The sequence below is a fragment of the Meles meles genome, chromosome 6 (assembly GCF_922984935.1).
Source record: "Meles meles chromosome 6, mMelMel3.1 paternal haplotype, whole genome shotgun sequence".
Taxonomy (NCBI): Eukaryota; Metazoa; Chordata; class Mammalia; order Carnivora; family Mustelidae; genus Meles; species Meles meles.
Window position 1 is genome coordinate 111,400,215 of NC_060071.1, and position 23,088 is coordinate 111,423,302.

General features: G+C 35.5%; 1 protein-coding gene across 4 annotated transcripts in view; it reads left to right on the plus strand.

Annotated features, from left to right (window-relative positions):
* PCNX4 (pecanex 4) overlaps nucleotides 1–23,088 on the plus strand; it is a 42,892-nt gene extending 19,804 nt beyond the window's left edge. For all 4 annotated transcript variants that reach the window (XM_046008727.1, XM_046008728.1, XM_046008729.1 and 1 more), the window contains 5 exons: nucleotides 4,049–4,409; nucleotides 6,961–7,064; nucleotides 11,991–13,027; nucleotides 13,625–13,811; nucleotides 22,420–23,088. In XM_046008727.1, coding sequence (XP_045864683.1) covers nucleotides 4,049–4,409; nucleotides 6,961–7,064; nucleotides 11,991–13,027; nucleotides 13,625–13,811; nucleotides 22,420–22,671 — 1,941 coding nt within the window. In that variant the 3' untranslated portion in view covers nucleotides 22,672–23,088. The remainder of the gene's footprint in view (nucleotides 1–4,048; nucleotides 4,410–6,960; nucleotides 7,065–11,990; nucleotides 13,028–13,624; nucleotides 13,812–22,419) is intronic.

Consider the following 23,088-nt stretch of genomic DNA (forward strand, 5'->3'; position numbering starts at 1 on the left):
TCAGCAGTAGGCAGAATTTTACAGCCATCACTACAATCTAATTTTAAACCATTTTCAACATCCTAAGAAGAAACTTCATGCACATTAATGTCCTTCCCTATTTCCACCCTCCATCCTTCCCACCCCTGACTCCAGCCCCAGAAATCATTTATACATATTTGGTTCCTCTGGTTGATTTATTTATCAGATGATGGATTTTTAGGTTGTTTTTACTTTACTATTATGAATAATGCTGCTATGATCATTTGTGTACATGTTTTTGGACATTTATTTTTTGGACATATGTTTTCATTTCTCTTAAGTATCTAGGACTGGAATTTCAGTTCATAGTAGGTCTATGTTTAACACTTCAAGATACTGCCAAACATTTTCCCAAAGTGATAGTACCATTTTACATTCCCACCAACAATATCATGAGGATTTCTCTACATCCATACCAATACTTATTATCTGACTTTTTCATTCTGGTGGGTGCAAACTGCTATCTCATTGTAATTTTGATTTGCATTGCTTAAATGCTAATGCTGCATCTTTTCATAAATTTATTGGCCATTTGTGTATGTTTTTTGGAGAAATGTCTATTCTGATCCTTTGTCCATTTTATGTGGCTTGCCCTTTTGTTGTTGAGTTTAAGAGTTCTTCATATATTCTGGATACAAGTTCCTTGACATATATGATAAACAAAAATTTTCTCTCATTCTGTAGACTGTCATTCTCCTTCTTGATAATATCCTTTGAAGCAAAAAAGTTGTTTTTTTTTTAAAGATTTTATTTATTTATTTGACAGAGAGAGATACAAGTAGGCAGAGAGGCAGGCAGAGAGAGTGAGAGGGAAGCAGGCTCCCTGCCGAGCAGAGAGCCCGATGCGGGACTCGATCCCAGGACCCTGAGATCATGACCTGAGCCGAAGGCAGCGGCTTAAACCACTGAGCCACCCAGGCGCCCCGCAAAAAAGTTTTTAATTTTGCTGAAGTTCAATTTATTTCTTTGTTCTTTTGTCACTTGAATTGTTGGGATCATGTCTAATAAACACTGCCTATTCCCAAATCATAGAGATTTACTGTGTTTTCTTCTAAGAGTTTTACAGTTACAACTATAACTCCTACAGTTGGGTCTATGATCTACTTTGAGCTTATTTTTGCACATGATATGAGGTAGGATTCCAAATCCATTCTTTTATGTATGGATATACAATTGTTCTAGCACCATCTATTGAAAGAACTATCCTTTCCTCAATGACTTTTCTTAGCACCCTGGTCAAAAATCAAATGACAAATGTAAGAGTTTATTTCTGGACCCACAGTTCTTTTCCATTTATCCATATGTCTGTCTTTATGCCAGTACTATCCCATCTTTATTACTATACTTTGTAGTAGGTTTTGAAATCAGGAAGTGTGAGTCTTCCCACTTTGTTCTTCTTTTTCAAGATTGTTTCGACTCTTCTAGTGCCCCTGCATTCTGATGTAAATATTAGTTTCAGCTTTTAAGTTTTAGCAAGAAGACATCTGAAACTTTGGTAGAGATTACCTTGAATGTATAGATCAATTTGGGGAGTATTGACATCTTAAAAAATATTAATTCTTCCCATCCATCAATATGACGTGTATTTATATTTTTTTAAGAATCTTTATTTCAACAATATTTTGTAGTTTTCAGTGTCATAAGTCTTAATGCCTTTACTAAATTTTTCCTAAGTATATTATTCTTTTTGATGATATAAATAGAGTTGTTTTCTTAATTCATTTTTTGGCTTGTTTACTGCTAGAGTAGAGAATACAATTAATTTTTTAAAAATATTAATCTTGTGTCCTAAAACCTCATTTCCATGAGTCCTGGTAGATTTTTAGTGGATTTTTTAAGACATTCTGTAGATAAGATCACATCATCTGCAAATTAGAAATAGTAGAGATATTTTTACTTCTTTCTTTTCAATCTAGATGGCTTTCCTGTTTTTCTTACCTTCTAGCCCTGGCCAGAACCTCCTGTTTAATGTCGAAGAGAAGAGTGGACATCTTATGAGGAAAGCAGTCAGTCTTTCTCCATTAAGTTGATGTCAGTTTTTTACCGTTAGATATGACATCAGTTGTAGATGTTCCTTTTTTTTTTTTTAAAGAAACTTTTTTTTTTCAGGTTTTTTATTGTCAGAGAGAGAGAGAGAGAGTGATCAAGCACACAAGCAGGGGGACCAGCAGGCAGAGGGAGAAGCAGTCATGATCCCAGGATCCTCGGACCAAGTCCCTCATTGGGCTCCTCGCTCAGCGGGACTTGGTCCCAGGACCCTGGAATCATGACTTGAGCCAAAGGCAGAAGCTAAGCTGATTGAGCCACCCAGGCGACCCTGGTATAGATGTTCTTTATCAGGTTGAGGAAATTCCCTTCTATTTATAGTTAGTCTTTTTATCATTAAGGGTATTGGATTTTGCCCGATGTATTTTCTCTGTCTATTGAAATGGTCATGTAGTTTTGTCCTTTAATTTGTTAACATGGAATAATATGTTGATTTCTGGTTGTTAAACCAACCTTGCATTCTAGGAATAAATCCCATTTGGTTATGGTGTATAATCCTACTTATATGTTGCAGGATTCGGTTGACTAGTATTTTTGTGTTGTTGATATTTATATATATCTGTTGCTTTATTTTATTGTCATGTCTTTGGTTTAGATATCAAAATAGCACTGACTCATAGAATGATTTAGGAATTCCATACTAATTATTCTTAAATGTTTGATCATATTTAAATATTTTCAGTATGTAGTATTTTATAATATGGAAGGCGTCTGAGCCTCAGCTTTTCTCTGTGAGTAGCTTTTAAATTACAAATTCAATTTCCTTGATTTTAATATGTCTATTCAGTTTTCATATTTATTCTTGAGTTGCTTTATGTTTTTCTAGGAACTTGTTTGTTTCATTTAAGTGATCAAATTTATCAGCATACAGTTCATAGTATTCTCTTACTGTCCTAATTTTTTTCTGTAAGATTTCTATAAGGTAAAGTTATCTCTTTCATTCCTGATTTTAGTAATTTGAGTCTTCTCTGTTGTATTCTTGGTCAGTGTAGCTAAAGGTTTGTCCATTTTATTGATCTCAAAAAAACTAGCTTTTGGTTTCATTGATTTTTCTCGATTGTTTGTATACTCTCTATTTTTTTCATTTCTGCCCAATATTTATTATTTCCTTTCTTCTGCTTACTTGAGATTCAGTTTGTGCTTTGTTTTCTAGTTTCCTAAGGTGAAAGATTATCTTACTGGTTTAAGATCTTCTATATAGGCATTTAAAGCTAGCTATAAATTGCCCTCTGAGCGCTGTTTTAGCTGAATCACAAGTTTTGGTATGTTGTGTTTTTGTTTCATTCATCTCAAAATGTTTTCTCATTTTTTTTGTGTGATGTCTTCTTTGACCCCTTGGTTACTTAGCAATGTATCTTTTAATATTTTTTTTTGGTAGGATTTTATTTTTAAGTAATCTCTACACCTAACTTGCAACCCCAAGAACAAGAGTTACATACTCAACCAACTGAGCCAGCCAGGCACCCCAGCATTGTGTCTTTTAATTTCAAGATTCCTTTATTATTTTTTTTATTTCTATTGTTGATCAAATTCTGTTTTGGTTAAAGAACATACTTTGTGTGATTTGTATGAACATACTTGTATGATTTCAATCTACTAAGGTTTGTCTTATGACTTCTGTTTATCTAATACTCTCTAAAATAAGGATGAATTAAGGATAGTTACTTAACTATTTACTATATACTTCTGGTTTTCATGACCTAACAAGCGTGTAATGCAAAAAGTTAGTCAACTTTAAGCTATCCTAGCACTCTGTTTGTCCTCTTTGTTATTACTTTTTTCCTAAGGGAGCCCAAACTTTTAAAAATGTAGACTTATTTATTACTTGTGGAGTTGGAGAAAATTACAACAAAGAATCTCATATAAGGGCTATTTCCACAAAAATATTGTAGCAATAATAAAATTATACAGTTTTCCTTGTGTGATCTTGAAAATTCATGAAGTCTTTGAGAATAAAAGAAAGATTTTTACATCTCTGCAGGTTGGCATCATGCGTGATCGTCTGATTCAGTTCATGTCTAAGCTGCAGTTTGCTGTGACTGTACTTTTGGCATCGTGGACTGAGAAAAAACGTCGAAAGTCAACCACCACTTTATGTATTCTCAACATTGTCTTCTCTCCATTTGTGTTGGTCTTCATCATTTTCTCTGCACTACTCTCCTCTCCCTTACTCCCCCTCTTCACCCTTCCTTTGTTCTTGGTGGGCTTTCCCCGACCTGTTCAGATTTGGCCAGGAGCAGTGGGCACCGCGGCCTGCGTGTGCGCAGACACGGTGTACTACGACCAGATGGTCCCAGGTCTGACCACTGCACTGCAGGCTGCAATGGCAGCTGGAAGTTTAGGTAAGTAAATGCTTTTGCTTATATTTAAAATACAAAAAAAAGAACATACAGAAGAAGTCTTTTGATTCAACCATTATATAGATTCTAATACTGTGATATATGGCAGAAAGACTAAGTATGAAATAGAAGTATATCTCTTGCTCCTTATTTTGAGGTAAATAAAGTCATAAAAATAGTAAGGGGAAATTTCATTAAGGTGACTTGACATTTTAAAAAAAAATATTTTCTTGGATAAAATCAGACTATAGTCCCACTACTTAACCATGAAAACACCTTATCTCCCAAAATTTCCATGAATTTATAGTGAGTTCACATCAAGTAGATGCAATGGCTTAGATCCATAAATAGTGAAAACTAGCTTTACATAATACAAGATTGAAGGGCTTAAGGGAGTTTATCAGGATCTTTTTAGTTACTGTATGGCAATGTAAACAGTCTGACAAGGTTACAGGGCAAGATAACAAAAGCAGTGGTCAATGATCAGTAGCCTCCCAAAGTGAAGTACTATGGAAGTATCAGCAGGAAAAAATTTTTTTATGAGGATGAACTAATTTCATGAGTTAATGCTTTCATTGTACACTTAACTACAAATTCAACTATATTTTGCTTCTCAAGGTTTTCAAGATTGGTTTTAGATAAGGCCCAAGCTGATGACCTTAGTGTGCTGTCTCCTATCATATGCCTTGGCTTTTGAATCTTGTTTTAGAAATATCCGGTGACATTTTGGCAAACTGATTCCAGGCAGAATAATAATTTCAAATTAGAATTTTAATGAAATACTTACTTGGATTGAACTTTTCTAATTATCTGTTACTTAAATTTGGGAGATAATTTAGGAAAAACTTCATAGTACAAATTTTTTAATGAATAATCATTTTTCTCTCTCAAAGAAAATTTTCTACACTTTAAATCTTTTCATCCAGTTTTAATTAAGGTTTATCATATAATATTATGCCACTTATAAAAATACCTGTGAGGTTTGACTCACATCTAAAGTAATATATACCTAAGGTAGAAATTATACTTTATTATGGAATCAGTTACACTCAGCCAAGAAGTGTGTCATAAAGTTTTTCTGGGGGGGGGGAACAATGAGATAACATTTCACACACATCTGGTTGACAGAAATGTAAAAGTCTGACATTACCAAGTATTGGCTAGGGTATGAAAAATAGGAACTTTCACACCCTGCTGGAAGGGAATATAAATTCGTATAACCACCTTGAAGAGTAAACTAATAGTCTGTAGTAAAGGTGTACATATCCCATGACCTAGGGATTCACTTTTAGATTCCATAATTCTAATTAGATTCTGATTCTAGAGAAACTTTTGTACATGTGTTTTGGGGATTCCCCAAGCCCATATCCAGGTTTGATGATTCACTGAGAGAACTTGCAGAGCTCATATATATTTGTACTCATGGCTAAGATTTATTATAGCAAAAGAATGCAGAACAAAATCAATGAAGAGAATAGTTACATGGGGTAAATCATGGTGCAAGCTTCCAGATATCCTCTCCTGATAGAATCACTCAGAACATGCTTAATTCCCCAGTCACACATTGGCACAACCTGTGTGATACGGTGACTACCAGGGAAGCTTATTTGAGACTCAGTGCCTTGGGCTTTTATTGGGGTGTGGTCATGTAGGCCACCCTCTGCCTAGCATGTACCAAGATTCCAGACTCCTAGAAAGAAAACAGGTGTTCAGTATAAACTGTGTTGTTTGTACAAACTGTTTAGACACAATGACACTCTTATCAAGGAGAATGGTGAGAATTCTCCAGAAACGCAAGTCCCCATTGCCAGCCATCAAACAGCTTTGCAAGCAGGACTTTCAAAGGGTAACAATTAGTTCTGCTATGTTAACTTTTTACTGTACAGCACATAGCATAAGCAGACTAGCACAAAGGTAATCCCTGCAGTATTATTTATGATAGAGAAAAATTGAAATATATAGAATGTGTTTATAAATGGGAAATGAATGTTCAAATTTAGCTGTATTCATACAGTGAATTCTCAACTGTAGGTGCAAATGACTTGAATTATTTTCAGTCAACATGGGCAGATCTCAGAGACATAATGTTAAGAGAAAACTAATTTTTTAAAGTTTTTATACAGTGTGGTAGTAGCATTTTATGTAAATTTTTAACACCACAAAACATTTTTATATGTGTTTATAAAAAAATGTCCAAAATGCTTTAAATAAATAATGTGAAGTTGGCTTTTGTATACTTTTAACATTTAATACTTTTCTACTTTTCCTACTGTAGTTAGGATTTTATATAGCAGGTTCTAATTTGTTTCTCTGGAAAATGTATCCTTAAATTTTTAATGTATTACCTATATTTTCTCTTTTAACTGTTCCTGTTCCTATCAAAAGCTTAATTTAATGCCCCCTGATATGCAATGAATAATTGTTTCTATTAACATAAAGAGAGAATAAAAGGAGCTATGAATCAGTTCCAAGTGTCTTATCAGTTTTGAAGATTCACATGGCAAGATAAAACAAGCTTGAATACTACTTACTTTTTTTTTCTAATTTGTTTTAGGTCTCCTCTTACCTGGATCTCATTACTTGGGCCGTTTTCAGGATCGTTTAATATGGATAATGATTCTAGAATGTGGTTATACTTACTGCTGTATTAACATTAAGGTCAATGTACATTCGAAACCTCTCTAGTATTTTTATAGCACATGTGTAAAATTTTACCTGTTATAGACATAGCATATGCTTAATAGCTCGACTTAAGAGTATCAGTTAATTACCTGTGAAAACGCCTAAGGGATTTTTAAAGTATATTTCAATATGAACACATTCTAGGTAGACTAGTGTTGATTGTATAATAGAGTGTAGTAACAAAATATACTTGCCCTCTTTTTGTCCAGGCCTGTTCTTTATATCCTTATCTAGTTGAGCATCTCAAAAGTGTGACTCAGTAATATTTTTTTACTCCTATATCACATAAGCATTCTCAATTTAATAAAAAATCTCTTCTGATCCTTACTACCCTGTCTTTCTCCTCTTTTTAAAGCAAAATACCTTAAAAGAATTACTTAAATCAAATCTCAAATTTCATTTCTCCCATTCTCTCTTCAATTTACTGTTATCTATTACTGTACCAAAACTGCTCTTGTCAAGGTCTCTACTGGCTAACACATTGCTAAATCTAATTTCAGTTCTCTGACCTGGTCTTATTTGACCTGTCTGCAGCATTTGACACAGTATCTTTTAGCTTGTTTCTTGGGTCAGTCCTTGTCAGTCTCCTTTGATGGTTCCTTCTCTTTTCCTTGACCTCCTTTTAGTTTCTTTAAGATATTGTTTATTTGAGGGGCGCCTGGGTGGCTCAGTGGGTTAAGCCTCTGCCTTCGGCTCAGGTCCTGATGGGATCGAGCCCTGCATCGGGCTCTCTGCTCAGCGGGGAGCCTGCTTCACCGCCCCCCCCCCCCCCCCCCGCCTGCCTCTCTGCCTACTTGTGATCTCTCTTTGTCAAATAAATAAGTAAAAAATCTTAAAAAAAAAAAAATTTTATTTATTTGAGAGAGAGAAAGAGCACGCAGAAGCAGGGGGGATGGGGCAGAGGAGAGGGAGAAGCAGACCGCGGCTGAGTAGGGAGTCGGAATTGGAATGGGAGCTCAGTCCCAGGACCCTGGGATCATGACCTGAGCCCAAGGCAGATGCTTAACCGACTGAGCCACCCAGGTGCCCCTCTTTCCTAGACCTCTTAATTAACATCAGGCTGGAACTGTTGAATCACTTTATTGTACACTTGAAACTAACAGAATATTGTATGTTAACTTTACTTACTGGAATTAAAGCTTAAAAAATAAAGTACACAAAATGAAAAAAACAGACAAAAACACCAGACTGTCCAGAGCCTAGCAGTCCTTGGTAAAGTCCTTGAGCTTCTGGTAGCTCAGCCCCAAAACATTTGGGCTTTAGTCCAGTGGTATTTCACTCCTGTTTACCTCCATACCCCACATGCAATCCAACAAGAAATCCTGTTGGCTGTCTTTAAGCCACACCCTATATGCCACCACCTCTCTCTACCCTACAATTAGCTATCTTTATCTCTTTCTTAGGTCATTGCAGTAGTCTCCCAATTGGTCTCCCTGCTTCTTTCTACCTATGCCTCCCAATAGTCTATTCTCAGCTAGGGTAATCTTTAATATCTAACTCATTTCATGGTATTTCTCTACTCAAAACCCTACAGTGGATCTCTTTTTTTCATTCAGAGTAAAAGCCAAGGCCCTAAATGGTCAGGCTCTCTCTTTCCTCTTGGCCTCATCTACTACTTGAATCCTCTCACTCTACTCCAGCCTACTGGCTATTCTCTCTACCTGGAATGCTCTTTTTCACATAACCACACAGCTAATTCCCTTACCACCTTCAAGTCTTTGCTCAAATATCACCTTAGTGAGATCTATGGCTATCCTGTTTAAAATCATATTCCCACTCCCGTCCTGGCACTCCCAGTTCTCCTTGGCTTACTTTACTTTTTCTCTATTTTTCTAGCACTTATACCTTCTAACAAACTGTATAGTTTACTTATTTTCATTGTTGACTGTCTGTATCCCTTTACTCTCTAATGTAATTGTCACAAGAGCAAGGATCTCTGTTTGAAGGAATATAGCCTAAGCCCTTGGAACATTGTCTGGCACTTAATAGCCCCTTGATAACTATTTGGTGAATGAATGAATTTTTTCTCTTAGCACAGACGGGATAAAATTCCTGGTAATTAAAAAGCTTTTTCTTTGGCCCATGATTCTTAAAATTCAGTTCCCCAAATTAGTAATATTGACATCTCCTGGAACTTCTTAGAAAGGGACAGTCTTGCGCACCACCTCAGAACTACTGAATCAGAAACTAGAGGAGGGCCCAGCAGCCTATGTTTTAAGTGCCATCCAGTGATTCTGACTCACCTAAAGTTTGAGAATCTAGTCTAACCTGTGTAAGTAAGAGAAGGCAAATCTCATGCAATATTGAGAGCATTATAAAAAAAATGTTTAGGGGCGCCTGGGTGGCTCAGTGGTTTAAGCCGCTGCCTTCGGCTCAGGTCATGATCTCAGGGTCCTGGGATCGAGTCCCACATCGGGCTCTCTGCTCAGCAGGGAGCCTGCTTCCCTCTCACTCTCTCTGCCTGCCTCTCTGCCTACTTGTGATCTCTTTCTGTCAAATAAATAAATAAAAATCTTTAAAAAAAAAGTTTAAAAAATAATGGCATTTTCATTGCTTCATTTAGGCTGTATTTTTTAAAAATGGTATGTTTTATAATGCCTAATAATTTGGCTCCTTTATTACTCTTCTGTGCTCTATTATATATGTAAAGATACATTTTTTTGATGGCAGTCTTTTTTTCTTTTCAGTTTTTTGGACACAGGTGGCTTTAGCAATACCGCCTTACCAACATTTATATGTTATATGCTTTAAAGTTTACAAAGCACTTTTTAAAAGTTTATTTATTTTTAGAGATTGTGAGGGGTGAGGGGCAGAGGGAGAGGTAGAGAGAGAATGTGAAGCAGATCCAGGCTCAGTGTGGAGCTGGATGTGGGCTTGATCTCACAACCCTGAGATCATGACCTGAGCCAAAATCAAGAGTCCAGCACTTAACTGACTGAACCACCCAGGCACCCCAACAAAGCACTTTTATTACTTAAATCTTTACAACCCTATGTGTTAGGATTAGTTTTCTTTGAAACAGAAAAGGAATCTTGGTAAGAGATATACTCAAGATTCTGTGCAAACACCTGGTAAAGCCATGATTTAAAAATGGCTTCTGATGTTCATATCCTATGTTCTTTCTCTGGATCCTAATACAACCTGACAGCATTGTCTTTTATTAAAGGCACTGGTAACTTTGTAAAAATGTATAAATAAGTAAACAATGATAGCAATAGTAATAGTAAACAGTGACCTACTGCATCCTCTTCAAATGATTCCTTATAGAGAAGTAATAAAAATGTGTTTAAAATTCACATAAAAACACATTCAGGGGTGCCTGGGTAATGCAGTCAGTTGGGCATCAGACTCTTGGTTTCAGGTCAGGTCATGATCTCAGGGTCGTGGGATTGAGCCCCACATCGGGCTCCACACTGGGTGCAGAGTCTGCTTGGGACTCTCTTCCTCTTCTACTCCTCCCTTCCTCAAATAAATGGATAAATCTTTAAAAAATAAATAAGTAAAAAATAAATTAAAAACACACTCATAGGGGCGCCTGGGTGGCTCAGTGGGTTAATAAAGCCTCTGCCTTCGGCTCAGGTCATGATCTCAGGGTCCTGGGATCAAGCCCCGCATCGGGCTCTCTGCTCAGCGGGGAGCCTGCTTCCCCCTCTCTCTCTGCCTGCCTCTCTGCCTACTTGTGATCTCTCTCTCTCTCTGTCAAATAAATAAAATCTTTAAAATAAAAAAAATAAAAAAAAAACACACTCATAGTATTCATTTCATCAACATATATTTGCTGCATACCAGTACTGTGTCAAGTACTGATTTAGGCACTGCAGACGTAGTAGTAACCAAAAGAGAGCTGCTTTATGGAGTTTACATTATAGTTGGAGGAGACAGTAACCAAATACATAAATCTGTATGATGATGATACTGTAATTATAATTAAAAAACTGGAACAGGGGCGCCTGGGTGGCTCAGAGGGTTAAGCCTCTGCCTTCGGCTCAGGTCATGGTCTCAGGGTCCTGGGATCAAGCCCTGCATCTGGCTCTCTGCTCAGCAGGGATCCTGCTTCCCCCTCTCTTTCTGCCTGCCTCTCTGCCTACTTGTGACCTCTCTCTCTCTCTCTCTCTCTCTCTCTCTGTCAAATAAATAAATAAAATCTTTAAAATATAAATAAATAAATAAATAAATGGAACAGAAAAATGATTGAATAAATTCCAGAATATCCACAGTAGAATAATGCTGTCATATAAAGTAGGATAGAAAACTACTGTATATGCTAAATAATTCCAGTTTTGCCTTTTACCCTCCAAAAAATTTTATATTTAAAAAAGTTTTTGGGGGCACCTGGGTAGATCAGCTGGGTAAACATCTGCCTTAGGCTGGTCATGATCCCAGGGTCTTGGGATTGGGCCCCGCATTGGGCTTCCTGCTCAACAAGGAGCCTGCTTCTCCCTCTTCCTCTGGCACTTCCCCTGGTTGTGCTCTCTCAATCTCTCTCTCTCTCTTTCTCTCTCTCTCTCTTTCTCTCTCTCTCTCTCTTTCTCTATCAAATAAATAAATAAAATTTTAGAAAAAAGAAAAAAGTATTTTGTAAGTATGATTCAATCTTCACTATACATATAGTCTTTCAAAATTATGGTCATAGTCAATTAAATTGTTTTGCCAATTTCTAGTGGCATTTCTGTAATTTCTTTTAAAGTAGTACCATAACTTTTCACCTCTATATGCAGGATCAAATGTGTTGAAGTGCCAGTAAGTTTGAGTAAATGTGTAGCTCTTGAGTTAAAGAATTTTTTTTTTGCATTTTCCATATTTTCATTATGAGAATCCAATCCATGGGAATATACAAAAGTAGTTGCTTTTCTCTATGTAATAAATGATCATAAATTCAAGTACTTTCTCTTTCTTCTTTAGGGGTTAGAATTGCAAGAGACATCCTGTCATACTGCTGAAGCTCAAAGAGTTGATGAAGTTTTTCAAAGTGCCTTTGAACAAGAATATTCAAGAGTATGTTCTATTAATGAACACTTTGGAAATGTCTTAACACCCTATACTGTTTTGCCAGTAAAACTCTATTCTGATGCCAGGAATGTTCTATCTGGCATAATCGATTCTCATGATAATTTAAAAGAATTTAAAGGTGACCTTATTAAAGTACTTGTGTGGATACTTCTTCAGTACTGTTCCAGAAGGCCTCATGTGCAGGAGGTTGTTCACAAAACTGAAAATAAAGGGCAAGCATCTCTAATAATCCTGCCTGCTTTGAATACTTCACCACAAACTCAATCCCCAGAAGACTCAGATAGTTTAAATTCAGAAATTTTGGATGACTGGTCTGATGATAATGTTTTTGGTGATGAGCCAACTATCAGAAAAGGAAAAGAAGAAAAAGATCAATTAAAAGTTGTACCAGGTGTAAATTTTCCTATTCCAGGATCAGTAGAGTCTCAGGGTGTTAGTGAGCATTCTGGAGGCACAGTTCCTGAAAACAATCTTTACAAGTCAGTTATATTGGGATACCCTGTTATTGACAAAGGAAAACAAAAAGATATGGCATATATCCCCCTTGTGGAATTCAGTTGTTCTCATTCTCACTTGTTACGCTTACCTGAAGAGTGGACATCTAGCTGTTTGCCTAATTCCAAGATGAGGGAGATGAGCTCACTCTTTCCAGAAGAGTGGTACCAATTTGTGTTAAGGCAGTTGGAATGTTTTCATTCAGAAGAAAATGCCTCAAGTGTCCTAGAAGAAATTGCAAAGGACAGAGTTTTAAAAGACTTATATGTTCATGCAGTAATGACTTGTTATTTTAGTTTATTTGGAGTAGATAATATGGTTCCCAGTCCTGGTCATATATTGAGAGTTTACAGTGGCGTTTTGCCTTGGTCTCTTGCCTTGGATTGGCTCACAGAAAAGCCAGAACTGTTCCAACTAGCACTGAAAGCTTTCAGGTAATTCATTTTGATTATACATAAACTGTAACTGGCATAAAAATACTGATTTTTCTTTTAAACCTAGAAGGAGATACTTCTTCATTTCTAACTATAAAAAATAATTACTTTCTGGGGCACCTGGGTGGCTCAGTCATTAAGGCTCAGGTCATGATCCCAGGGTCCTGGGATTGAGCCCCACATCGGGTTTCCTGCTCTGTGGGAAGCCTGCTTCTCCCTCTCTCACTCCCCCTGCTTGTGTTCCCCCTCTCGCTGCGTCTCTCTCTGTTAAATAAATAAATAAAATATTTAAAAATAATAATAATAATCACTTTCCTAAAAATAAAAGAAATGCTTAGTATGTACAGTGCTTATGTCAGGATTACATTTTAATTTCCACTTCCTTTTATTTTATATGGAGAACCTGTTTTTCCTTTGACTTACTGGATTTTTTTTTACTTCACTCCATCATTTCTTCCTGATCTTTTTATCTGAAATATGGATGATTTTAGTGCAATGTCTTAAAAATGTCGATTGAACAGAGTCTATTGCATCTATGAAGTTGATTTTATAAATTTTATTAAAACTTCTAAAATTCTTTATTTCTCCATTGTTAAGGTATACTCTGAAACTAATGATTGATAAAGCAAGTTTAGGTCCAATAGAAGACTTTAAAGAGCTGACTAACTGCCTTGAAGAATATGAAACTGACTGGTACATTGGTTTGGTATCTGATGAAAAGTGGAAGGAAGCAATTTTACAAGAAAAACCATACTTGTTTTCTCTGGGATATGACCCTAATATGGTAAGTTTAAAAATGTGTTGTTAAACATTTTCATATATTGACCTTAAAGAAACGAAAGTATTTAAGTGATAGAGATACGACATTCTGGGTATGGATATATTAATCATATCATTAAGGCCTTTGTAATCATGACTTTATGGCCAACATAGTACAATCCTAGAATGACTGATTATTTACTTTTGCAAACCTAATATGAGCTAATTTAAAATGTATAGCCAATGTGCAATAACTGCACTAAGATAGCCAAGTAAACTTAATGTGCTATAACATATTTGACTAAATGGATTATATTCCTATGCCAAATCTGAGTCATGAATTATCACTTTGGATTTGACTCCTAGAAGAAAAATTAATTTGTAAGTGGCAAAGTATTCCTTTTGCTGACATCACTGTTTTATCTGAAAACTGACCTGTAAAAATTCAGAGACTCCAAGTAGGAAATAACTTTTTTTTTTAAAGAAATTTGTGGTTGTTCTCATTACATTTAAAATGTCATCAGATGTGCACAGTGTGATTCAATGTTACACGCTCATTGGAGGTTCTATATCTGGCATTGCAGCTTGAAGAGCTCTGTAGATTTCCTCCCCATCAAAAATAATGAAAGTTGTTTTTAAAAAACAACCATTTAAAGACTTGGAAATGATCCTAAGGGCATTTGCAAATTAAGAAATATTTATTCAAAGGTTTCAACTAAAACCCAATAAGAGTAGTGAGAGACTGCAGTATTTGGACCAAGACCCCATTCCTTCCCAACTCAGCAAGACAGAAACTCCCCAGACTGATCTAAACAAGAAGGGTTCCTTCTCACTTCTGCTCCTAGTTGAAAGACTGTTTTCCTGGAAGAGTCAGGGCTTCAGCATTTCTTATCTTACATCCAGCTACCTGTTGGGAGGCTAGGTTCTGAGCATGTGTAGTTCAGAGGTGAGAACTCCTTTCTGGCAAACCCATCTCTTTAGATAGAGGCTTTACTGTGGACTTGGTGCCCCTGAGAATAATGGGGCCCTAACCAGCCTTACCTCCAGAAGGTGGAGGTTCCACACAGGGAGAGGCAAGCCAAGAAAACCTGAGGTTACTGCTGCTTTCTGCCTCCTAAAGCAGAGGTGTCTCTCAGGGAGAAGCATGCTGTTGCCTCACCCCCAGATACAGATTTTGCCCAGTGGGAGAAGTCAATCATAAAACAAAACAAAACAAAACAAAAAAACCCAACTTCTAAATTTCTCCCAAAGGAAATTATTTCACTTGCAACAGTGTGGATATGTTGACACCTAGGATGCTCTCAAAAACAATGGAGCTTGTGGTAAAAAGTAATTAAGAGGGTACTGGTAAATTTGTTAGAGACATAAACTAAACTGTAGGCTGAGTAGGTAAACAGAACCAGGGGAAGAAACAGTAGAGAAGAGCCCTCCCGGGGTCAAAAAAATGTGCCCACGTTTAATTGGATCAGTCTTTGAAACAATTTACTTCCCAGGTCATTGTTGAAAACATAAAGCAACCACCTGGCAATCATTGGAGCTTAGCAGATGGGTGTGAGCAATTAACAGATGAAGTGAGCCCTGCTAAAACCACTGCTATCTTAGAGTAACTGTGGACATTCACAAGGCTGCATTCCCCAAGGAACCAAAATCAAAGGCTTCACACTTGTGGGGAAAGTAGGAATTAACTTCACTAAAGTCATCCAGCCACCTACTAAACTAATAAATAAATAAATAAATAAATAAATAAATAAATAAATAAATAACAAGCCCTGGTAGGGGGGCAAGGGTCAATCCTCAGAATTGCAGTGGTATTATATAAAATGTTCAGTATTGAACACAAATTATAAGGCATAAAAAGAAAAGGAAAGTCAAACCCAGATACCAGGGTGGGTAAATTGCCTATGAGTGACTAGATGGCAGATTTAACAAAGATTTCAAAGTAGCCATTATAAAAATGTTCAAAGGACTGAAAGAAACCATGTTTAAAGAAAAAACAAAGTGGATAACAAAGTGGATATAGGAGGAGGAAAGTACCTCAGTAATAAGGTCACATATGACAGCCCACAGCCAACATCATATTCAATGTGAAGAGCTAAAAGCTTTTCCTCTAAGATTAGGAACTAGACGAAGATGCCCACTCTTGACGCTTTTATTCAACATAATATTGTAAGTCCTGCCCAGCAATTAGGCAAGAAAAAGAAATAAGGTCATCCAATTTGGAAAGGAAGAATTAAAACTGTCACTATTTGCAGATGACATTATATATAAAAAGTCCTAAGTACTCCACCAAAAAACTTAGAAATAATAAGCAACTTTAGTAAAGATGCAGGATACAAAATAAATACACAAAAATCTGTCGTTTCTATACACCAATAACAAGCTGTCAGAAAGAGAAGTTAAGAAAACAATGTACGATTACATCTAAAAAATAAAATAACTTGGAGTAAGTTTAACCAAGGAAATGAAAGACCTTACATTGAAAACTGTAAGACATTGATTAAAGAAATTGAGGAAGACACAAATAAATGGAAAGGTGGACTGGAAGAATTAGTACCATTTTTTTTCTTTTTTTTTTTTTTTTAAAGATTTTATTTATTTATTCGACAGAGATCATAAGTAGGCAGAGAGGCAGAGGAGGAAGCAGGCTCCCTGCTGAAGAATTAGTACTATTAAATGTGCATACTACTCAAAGCAGTCTACATATTCACCGCAATTCCTATCAAAATTCCAGTGGCATTTTCACGGAAATAGAACAATCCTAAAATTTGTATGAAACCACAAAAGACCCCTAATATCCAAAGCAATCTTGAGAAAGACCAAAGCTGGTAGTATCATGCTACCTGATATCAATATATTGTTGGGCCTCTATCATACAGAAATGTAATATACTTGCCAATAATTGCAGAACGGAAGTCCATGGAAATAAAGCTGTACTAAGCAATAGAAATGATTCCAGATGGTAAATTGAATCCATAGGAATAAAGGAGAACCAGAAATGATAAATAAAAAGTTAATGTAGCAAAAGTGATAAATATATACTTGTTCCCTTTAAGTTTCTTTAAAAGACATAAAAGTATATAAAATAGTAATTATAATAATACATTATTGGGCTTGAAACATTATAGGTGTAATATGTATAACAATACCACAAAAAGGGGCAAAAGGAGAGTAGAATTATACAGGATTATTATTTCCTATCTCACCAGCATTAGTATAAACTAATGCTGATTCTGATAAGTTATTTATGGCAAGCCCTAGAACAATCACTGAGAAAAATAACTTAATTTTAAGTGAAAAAATCATTAAAGAAATTAAAATTCAGTATTAGAAGATGTTCACTTAATGCAAAAGAAGGTAGTAAAAGAGGACTAGAGGTACAAAAAAGGAGAGATATAGAAGACAAAAGGAAAATGACAGACTTAAATCCTGCTGTATCACTAGTAACATTAAAAGATTAAACAGGTGAAAGGCAGAGATTGTCAGACCCGATTAAAAAAAAAAAAAAACGAAGTAAAAGGGTGAAAAAGGCTATCAGGCAAGCAGCAACAACAGGAAAGCTGGAGTACTTATACTATTGTCAGAAAATAATAGACTTTTAAACAAAAAATGTTACTAGAGATTAAGAGGGACATTTTATAGTGATAAACGGGTTAGTCCATCAGGGAGCTAGAACAATTATATATGCAGCTAACAATGAACCACCAAAATATATGAAGGAAAGTTGACAGAAATGAAGAAAGAAGTAAACAATTCAATAATAATAATTTAAGACTTCAAAACCCTACTTTCAGTAATGGATAGAGCAAGTAGGCAGAAGATCAACAGAAAAACAGAATGCTTGAACAACACTATAAACCTGTAACACCAAACAGACAACTGTAGAATATTCCACCTAAAAACAATAGAATATTCATCTGAATATTCTATTCATCTGAATATTCGTCTTCTTCTGAAGTGTGCATGGGACATTCTCCAGGGTAAATCATAAGCTAATACATAAAACAAACTTAATATATTTCAAATGATTGAAATGTATCCTCTGACCAGAAGGAAATGAAATTTAAAAAATCAGTGAGAGAAAGAAATTGAGTAAACTAACAGATATGTAAATTAAACAGATAACAGTTTATTGAGTAAACTAACAGAGTAAACTAACAAGATATGTGGAAATTAAACAACACGTTCCTAAATCGCCAGTGGTCAAAGAAGAAATTAGAATATACATTGAGATGAATGGCAAGAAGAAACAGTATAGCAAAACTTGAAAGATGCAATTAAAGCAGTCTTTAGAGGAAAATTCATAGCTTTAAAATGTTTATTTAAAAAGAAGAAAGAGGGGTGCCTGGGTGGCTCAGCAGTTTAAAGCCTCTGCCTTCAGCTCAGGTCATGGTCCCAGGGTCCTGGGATCAAGCCCCACATCGGGCTCTCTGCTCAGCAGGGAGCCTGCTTCCTCCTCTCTCTCTGCCTGCCTCTCTGCCTACTTGGGATCTCTGTCTGTCAAATAAATAAATAAAATCTTTAAAAAAATAAAAAGAAAAAGAAGAAATATTTCAAATTGATAGCTTAACCTTCCATCTTATAACACTAGAAAAAGAAGAGTAAACTAAATTTAAAGCAAATAGAAGAAAGAAATTAATAAAGATAAGTGATTATGAAGTAGAAAATGAAAAAAAGAGGGACGTTACTACTGACCTTATAGAAATAAAAATGATTATAAAGGAATACTGTGAACACTTTTATGCCAGTGAATTATATAACTTAGATGAAATGGACAAATTCCTGCAAATACAAACTACCAAAACTGACTCAAGAAGAAATAGGTAATCTGAACAGACCTATAACAACTAAGGAGATTGAATTAGTAATCAAAATACTAACTAAAGAAAATCTGAAAACTATATGGCTTTGTTACATAATTCTACCAAGTATTTTTTTTAAGATTTTATTTATTTGAGATAGTGAGAGAGGGAACACAAGCAGGAGGTGTGGTAGAGGGAGAAGCAGGCTTCCCACTGATGAGGGAGCACAATGAGAGGTTTGATCCCAGGACCCTAGGATCATGACATGAGCTGAAGGCAGATGCTTAACGACTGAGCCACCCATGTGCCCCCCCAAGTATTTTATTTTTTTATTTTTATTTTTTTAAAGATTTTATTTATTTATTTGATAGACAGAGATTGCAACTAGTCAGAGAGGCAGGGAGAGAGAGGAGGAAGCAGGCTCCCTGCTGAGCAGAGAGCCCGATGTAGGACTTGATCCCAGGACCCTGGGATCATGACCTGAGCTGAAGGCAGAGGCTTTAACCCACTGCGCCACCCAGGCGCCACCCCCCAAGTATTTTAAAGAATAATACCAGTTCTTCACAAACTCTTCAAAAAAAAAAGAGCGCTTAACCAGTGCATTTTCTAAAGCCTATATTAATACTGATATCAAAAGCGTAAGAAAACATTACAAGGATAGAAAATTACAGACTAATATCTTTTATCAATGTAGTTTCTGAAATCTGTAACAAAATAGCAAACTGAATCTAGCCACATATGAAAGAATTATAAAACCATGACAAGCGGTATTTATCCCAGGAATCCAATGTTGCCTTAACACTGAAAAATCAGTTAACGTAATATATGGTATCAATTAAATAAAAAAATAAAACTGTATAATCGTCTCAGTAGACACAGAAAAAGCATTTGACAAAAAAATCCAAAGATTAAAAAAAAAAAAAAAATCCAAAGATTAGGAATAGTAAGGAGTTTTCCTCAATTTGATAATGCATCTGTGAAAAACCCACAGTTAACATCATACTTATTGGTGAAAAGCTAATAGTTCCCTTATGATCAGTAGTAAGACAAGGATTTTATTCACCACTTTTATTAAACATTATATTAGAGGTTCTAGCCAACGTAATTAAGTAAGAAAAAAAAAGATACTCAGATCGGAAAGGGAGAAGTGAAATCATCTCTATTCACAGATAATGTGATTTTGCATATAGAAATTCTAAGGAATTCTCTAAAAAACTTAAAACTATTAAGTACAGCATGGTTATAGGATACAAGATAAATATACAAAAATCTTTATGTTTCCATACACTAGTAATCTAAAATCTAAAACACAATCTAAAAATGAAGTTAAGAAAACAATTCTACTTAATACTTAAAAAGAAATTTAGCAAGAAAAGCATGAAACATATTCTCCGAAAACTATGAAATGTTGTTGAAAGAAATGATTTAAGATTTAATAACATGAAAAAACATCCTATGTTCCTGGCTCAAAATGATAGGATGACAATACTCCCCAGCTGATTCACAGAGTTGGTACAATACCCATCAGAATCTCAGCTGGCTTTTTTGTGACATTGGCAAACTGTTTCTTAAATTCATATGGAATTTCAAGGGACCCTGAATATACAGAACAATCTGAAAATTGTCAGACTAACACAAATTTCAGAACTTAGTACAGACCAGCAATTAAGACAGTATAGCAATGGCATAAAGATAGACATAAAAGTCAATGAAATTGAATCAAAATCTAGAAATAAATTCATGTGGCTTTGATAAACTGATTTTAACAAGGTTGCCAAGACCATTCTTCAGCAAATGGTACTGAGACAGATAGCCACATTCAAAAGAATGTCATCGGACCGCATATTAGTTTTCAGAGCTGCTACAACAAATTACTATGAACTGGGGGCTTGAAACAACAGAAATTTATTCTCTCAGAGTTCTGGAGGTCAACAGCCTGAAATCACGATGCCAGCAGGGCCCTACTCTGTCCAGAGGCTTTAGGGAAGAATCTTACCTCTTCCAGCTGCTGGTGACTCCTGGTATTCCTTAGCTTGTGACAGCATAACTCCAATCTCTGTTTCTGTCTTCACATGGACACCTTCCCTATATCCGCCTCCATGTCAATTCTTGTATCCCTTTCTAAGGACACAACCACTGTATTTAGGACCACCTAAATTCAGGATGATCTCATCTTAAGATTCTTAATTACACCTGCAAAAACATATTCTAAACAAGATTTACAGGTACCACGGATTAGGACTGAGATGTATCTTCTTTGAGGGATACCATTCAACCAACTGCAGGCCATTACTTCATACTATATATAAAAATGAACTCAAAATAAATCAAAGTTCTAAATATAAGAGCTAACACCATAAAAATCATAGAAGAGAACATAGGAGTAAATCTTTATGATCTTAAATATGGTGGTAGATTCTGAGATATAATACCAAAAGCATGAAAACAAAACAAAACAAAAATAGATAAATAGAACTTCATCAAAAGTAAAAACTTCTGTGCTTCAAAAGATACAATCAAGAAAGTGAAAAGACAACTCACAGAATGGGAAAAATATTTGCATATATATGATAAGGGACTTGTTAACAGAATATTTAAAGAATCCTTACAATGCAATAATAAAAAGGTGTTTTTATTTAAAATATGAGCTAATTTTAAAATGAGCAAAGTATCTCTATAGATATTTCTTCAAAGGAGACATACAAATGGGGCAATAAAAGAGCCCATGAAAAGATGTTCAATATCATTTGTCATGAGAGAAATGCAAACCAAATCCACAGTGAGGTAGCACTTCATACAAGTTCATACATATGGCTGAAATCAAAAAGGCAAATAGTAAGTATTGGTGGATGTGGAGAATTAGAACTCTAACACAGTGCTGGCAGAAATGTAAAATGGTACAACCATTTAGAAAACATTTTGGCGGTTTCTTAAATGATTAAACTTAGAATTACCATATGACTCAGTAATTCCACTTCTAGGTATAGACCCAAGAGAAATGAAAGCATAGATCCACATAGAAACTCGTATATGGATGTTTGTTACAGTATTATTCATAACTGACAAAAGGTGGAAACAACCAAACTATCCATCAACTGACGAATCAGTAAGCAGATTGTGGTTTTTCCATGCAATGGAATGTTAGTCCACCATAAAAAGGAATAAAGTACTGATATATGCATGAATGAGCCTTGAAAATATGCTAAGTTAAAGAAGCCAGTCACGATCATTATGATTCCATTCATATGATAATTTCATAAAAGGCAAAATTATAGAAAGTACATAAGTGGTTGCTTATAACTGGGAGAATGATGGGATAAGCGAGTAATAGCTAAAGAGCACAAGTTTCCTTTTGAGATCATGAAGATGTTCTGAAATTTTTGGAGATGCTTGTATATATTTGAATATACTAAAAAAAAACTATAGAATTAAACACTTTGCATGAGTAAATTGTATGGAATGTGAATTATATCTCAAAATGTTTTAAAAAGAACTTGTTGTGTGATTGTCCACTGACTACTATCTATGACTTATGCATTGTTGAGGCCAGATGGGGTGAAGGAATAGAGAAGGAAAGGAAGCAGAAGTAGCTGAGATTTTGCTATTTGGGTTATTGAATGAATGGCTGTCATATCAAGCTTATTCAGAGAGCTCCCAAATAAAGGTGAATCTTGATTCTGAAGACAAGTAACTCGTGTGTATATTTTAATATACCACTTTCTGTTTAAGTTTGCCTAACTACAATGGAATTTTTCTCTAAATTTACAAATAAAATGTAAAGGCCTGAAGGTAACTTTTTCTTCTCCTTTCCCACCCACCTTTTATACTCTGAAGGGTGTTTACACTGGGAGAGTACTTACCCTTCAAGAATTGTTGATCCAAGTTGGGAAGTTAAATGCTGAAGCTGTTAAAGGTCAATGGGCCAATCTGTCATGGGAATTGCTTTATGCCACAAACGATGATGAGGAACGATATAGTATACAAGCTCATCCACTACTTTTAAGAAACCTTACAGTACAAGCAGCTGATCCTCCCCTGGGATATCCAATTTATTCTTCAAAACCTCTTCACATACATTTGTATTAGAGCCCATTTTGACTTGTAAGTGTATTGTCATCAAATGAGATGTCTTTATTTTTTCATTCTAGAAAAGTAACAATGTGATCCCTCATAACTTCCATGGACTTCTCTCTCTCCTCCTCCAAGTCAGATACCTGAGAAAAGCTAAGCTCTGTAAAGTTGATTCTCCCAGCTATCTTAATGTTTGAAAAACTTTGTCTAACACAAAAGTTAGAAATAGTTGGCCAATATTTGCGCCCTATGGATTGTGGTAGGCTTTAGCAAATATAAAGATTGTATGAGATTAATGAATTTATTAACGCTTTCTTAAATATGTGATAGGTGGCTTGCTTTATAGAAGTCAACAACTATGTAATTTTTACATTCCTAGAAGATATACACACATATCAGTGTTTTTATGTGATGATAATGGATCCTGTTGAA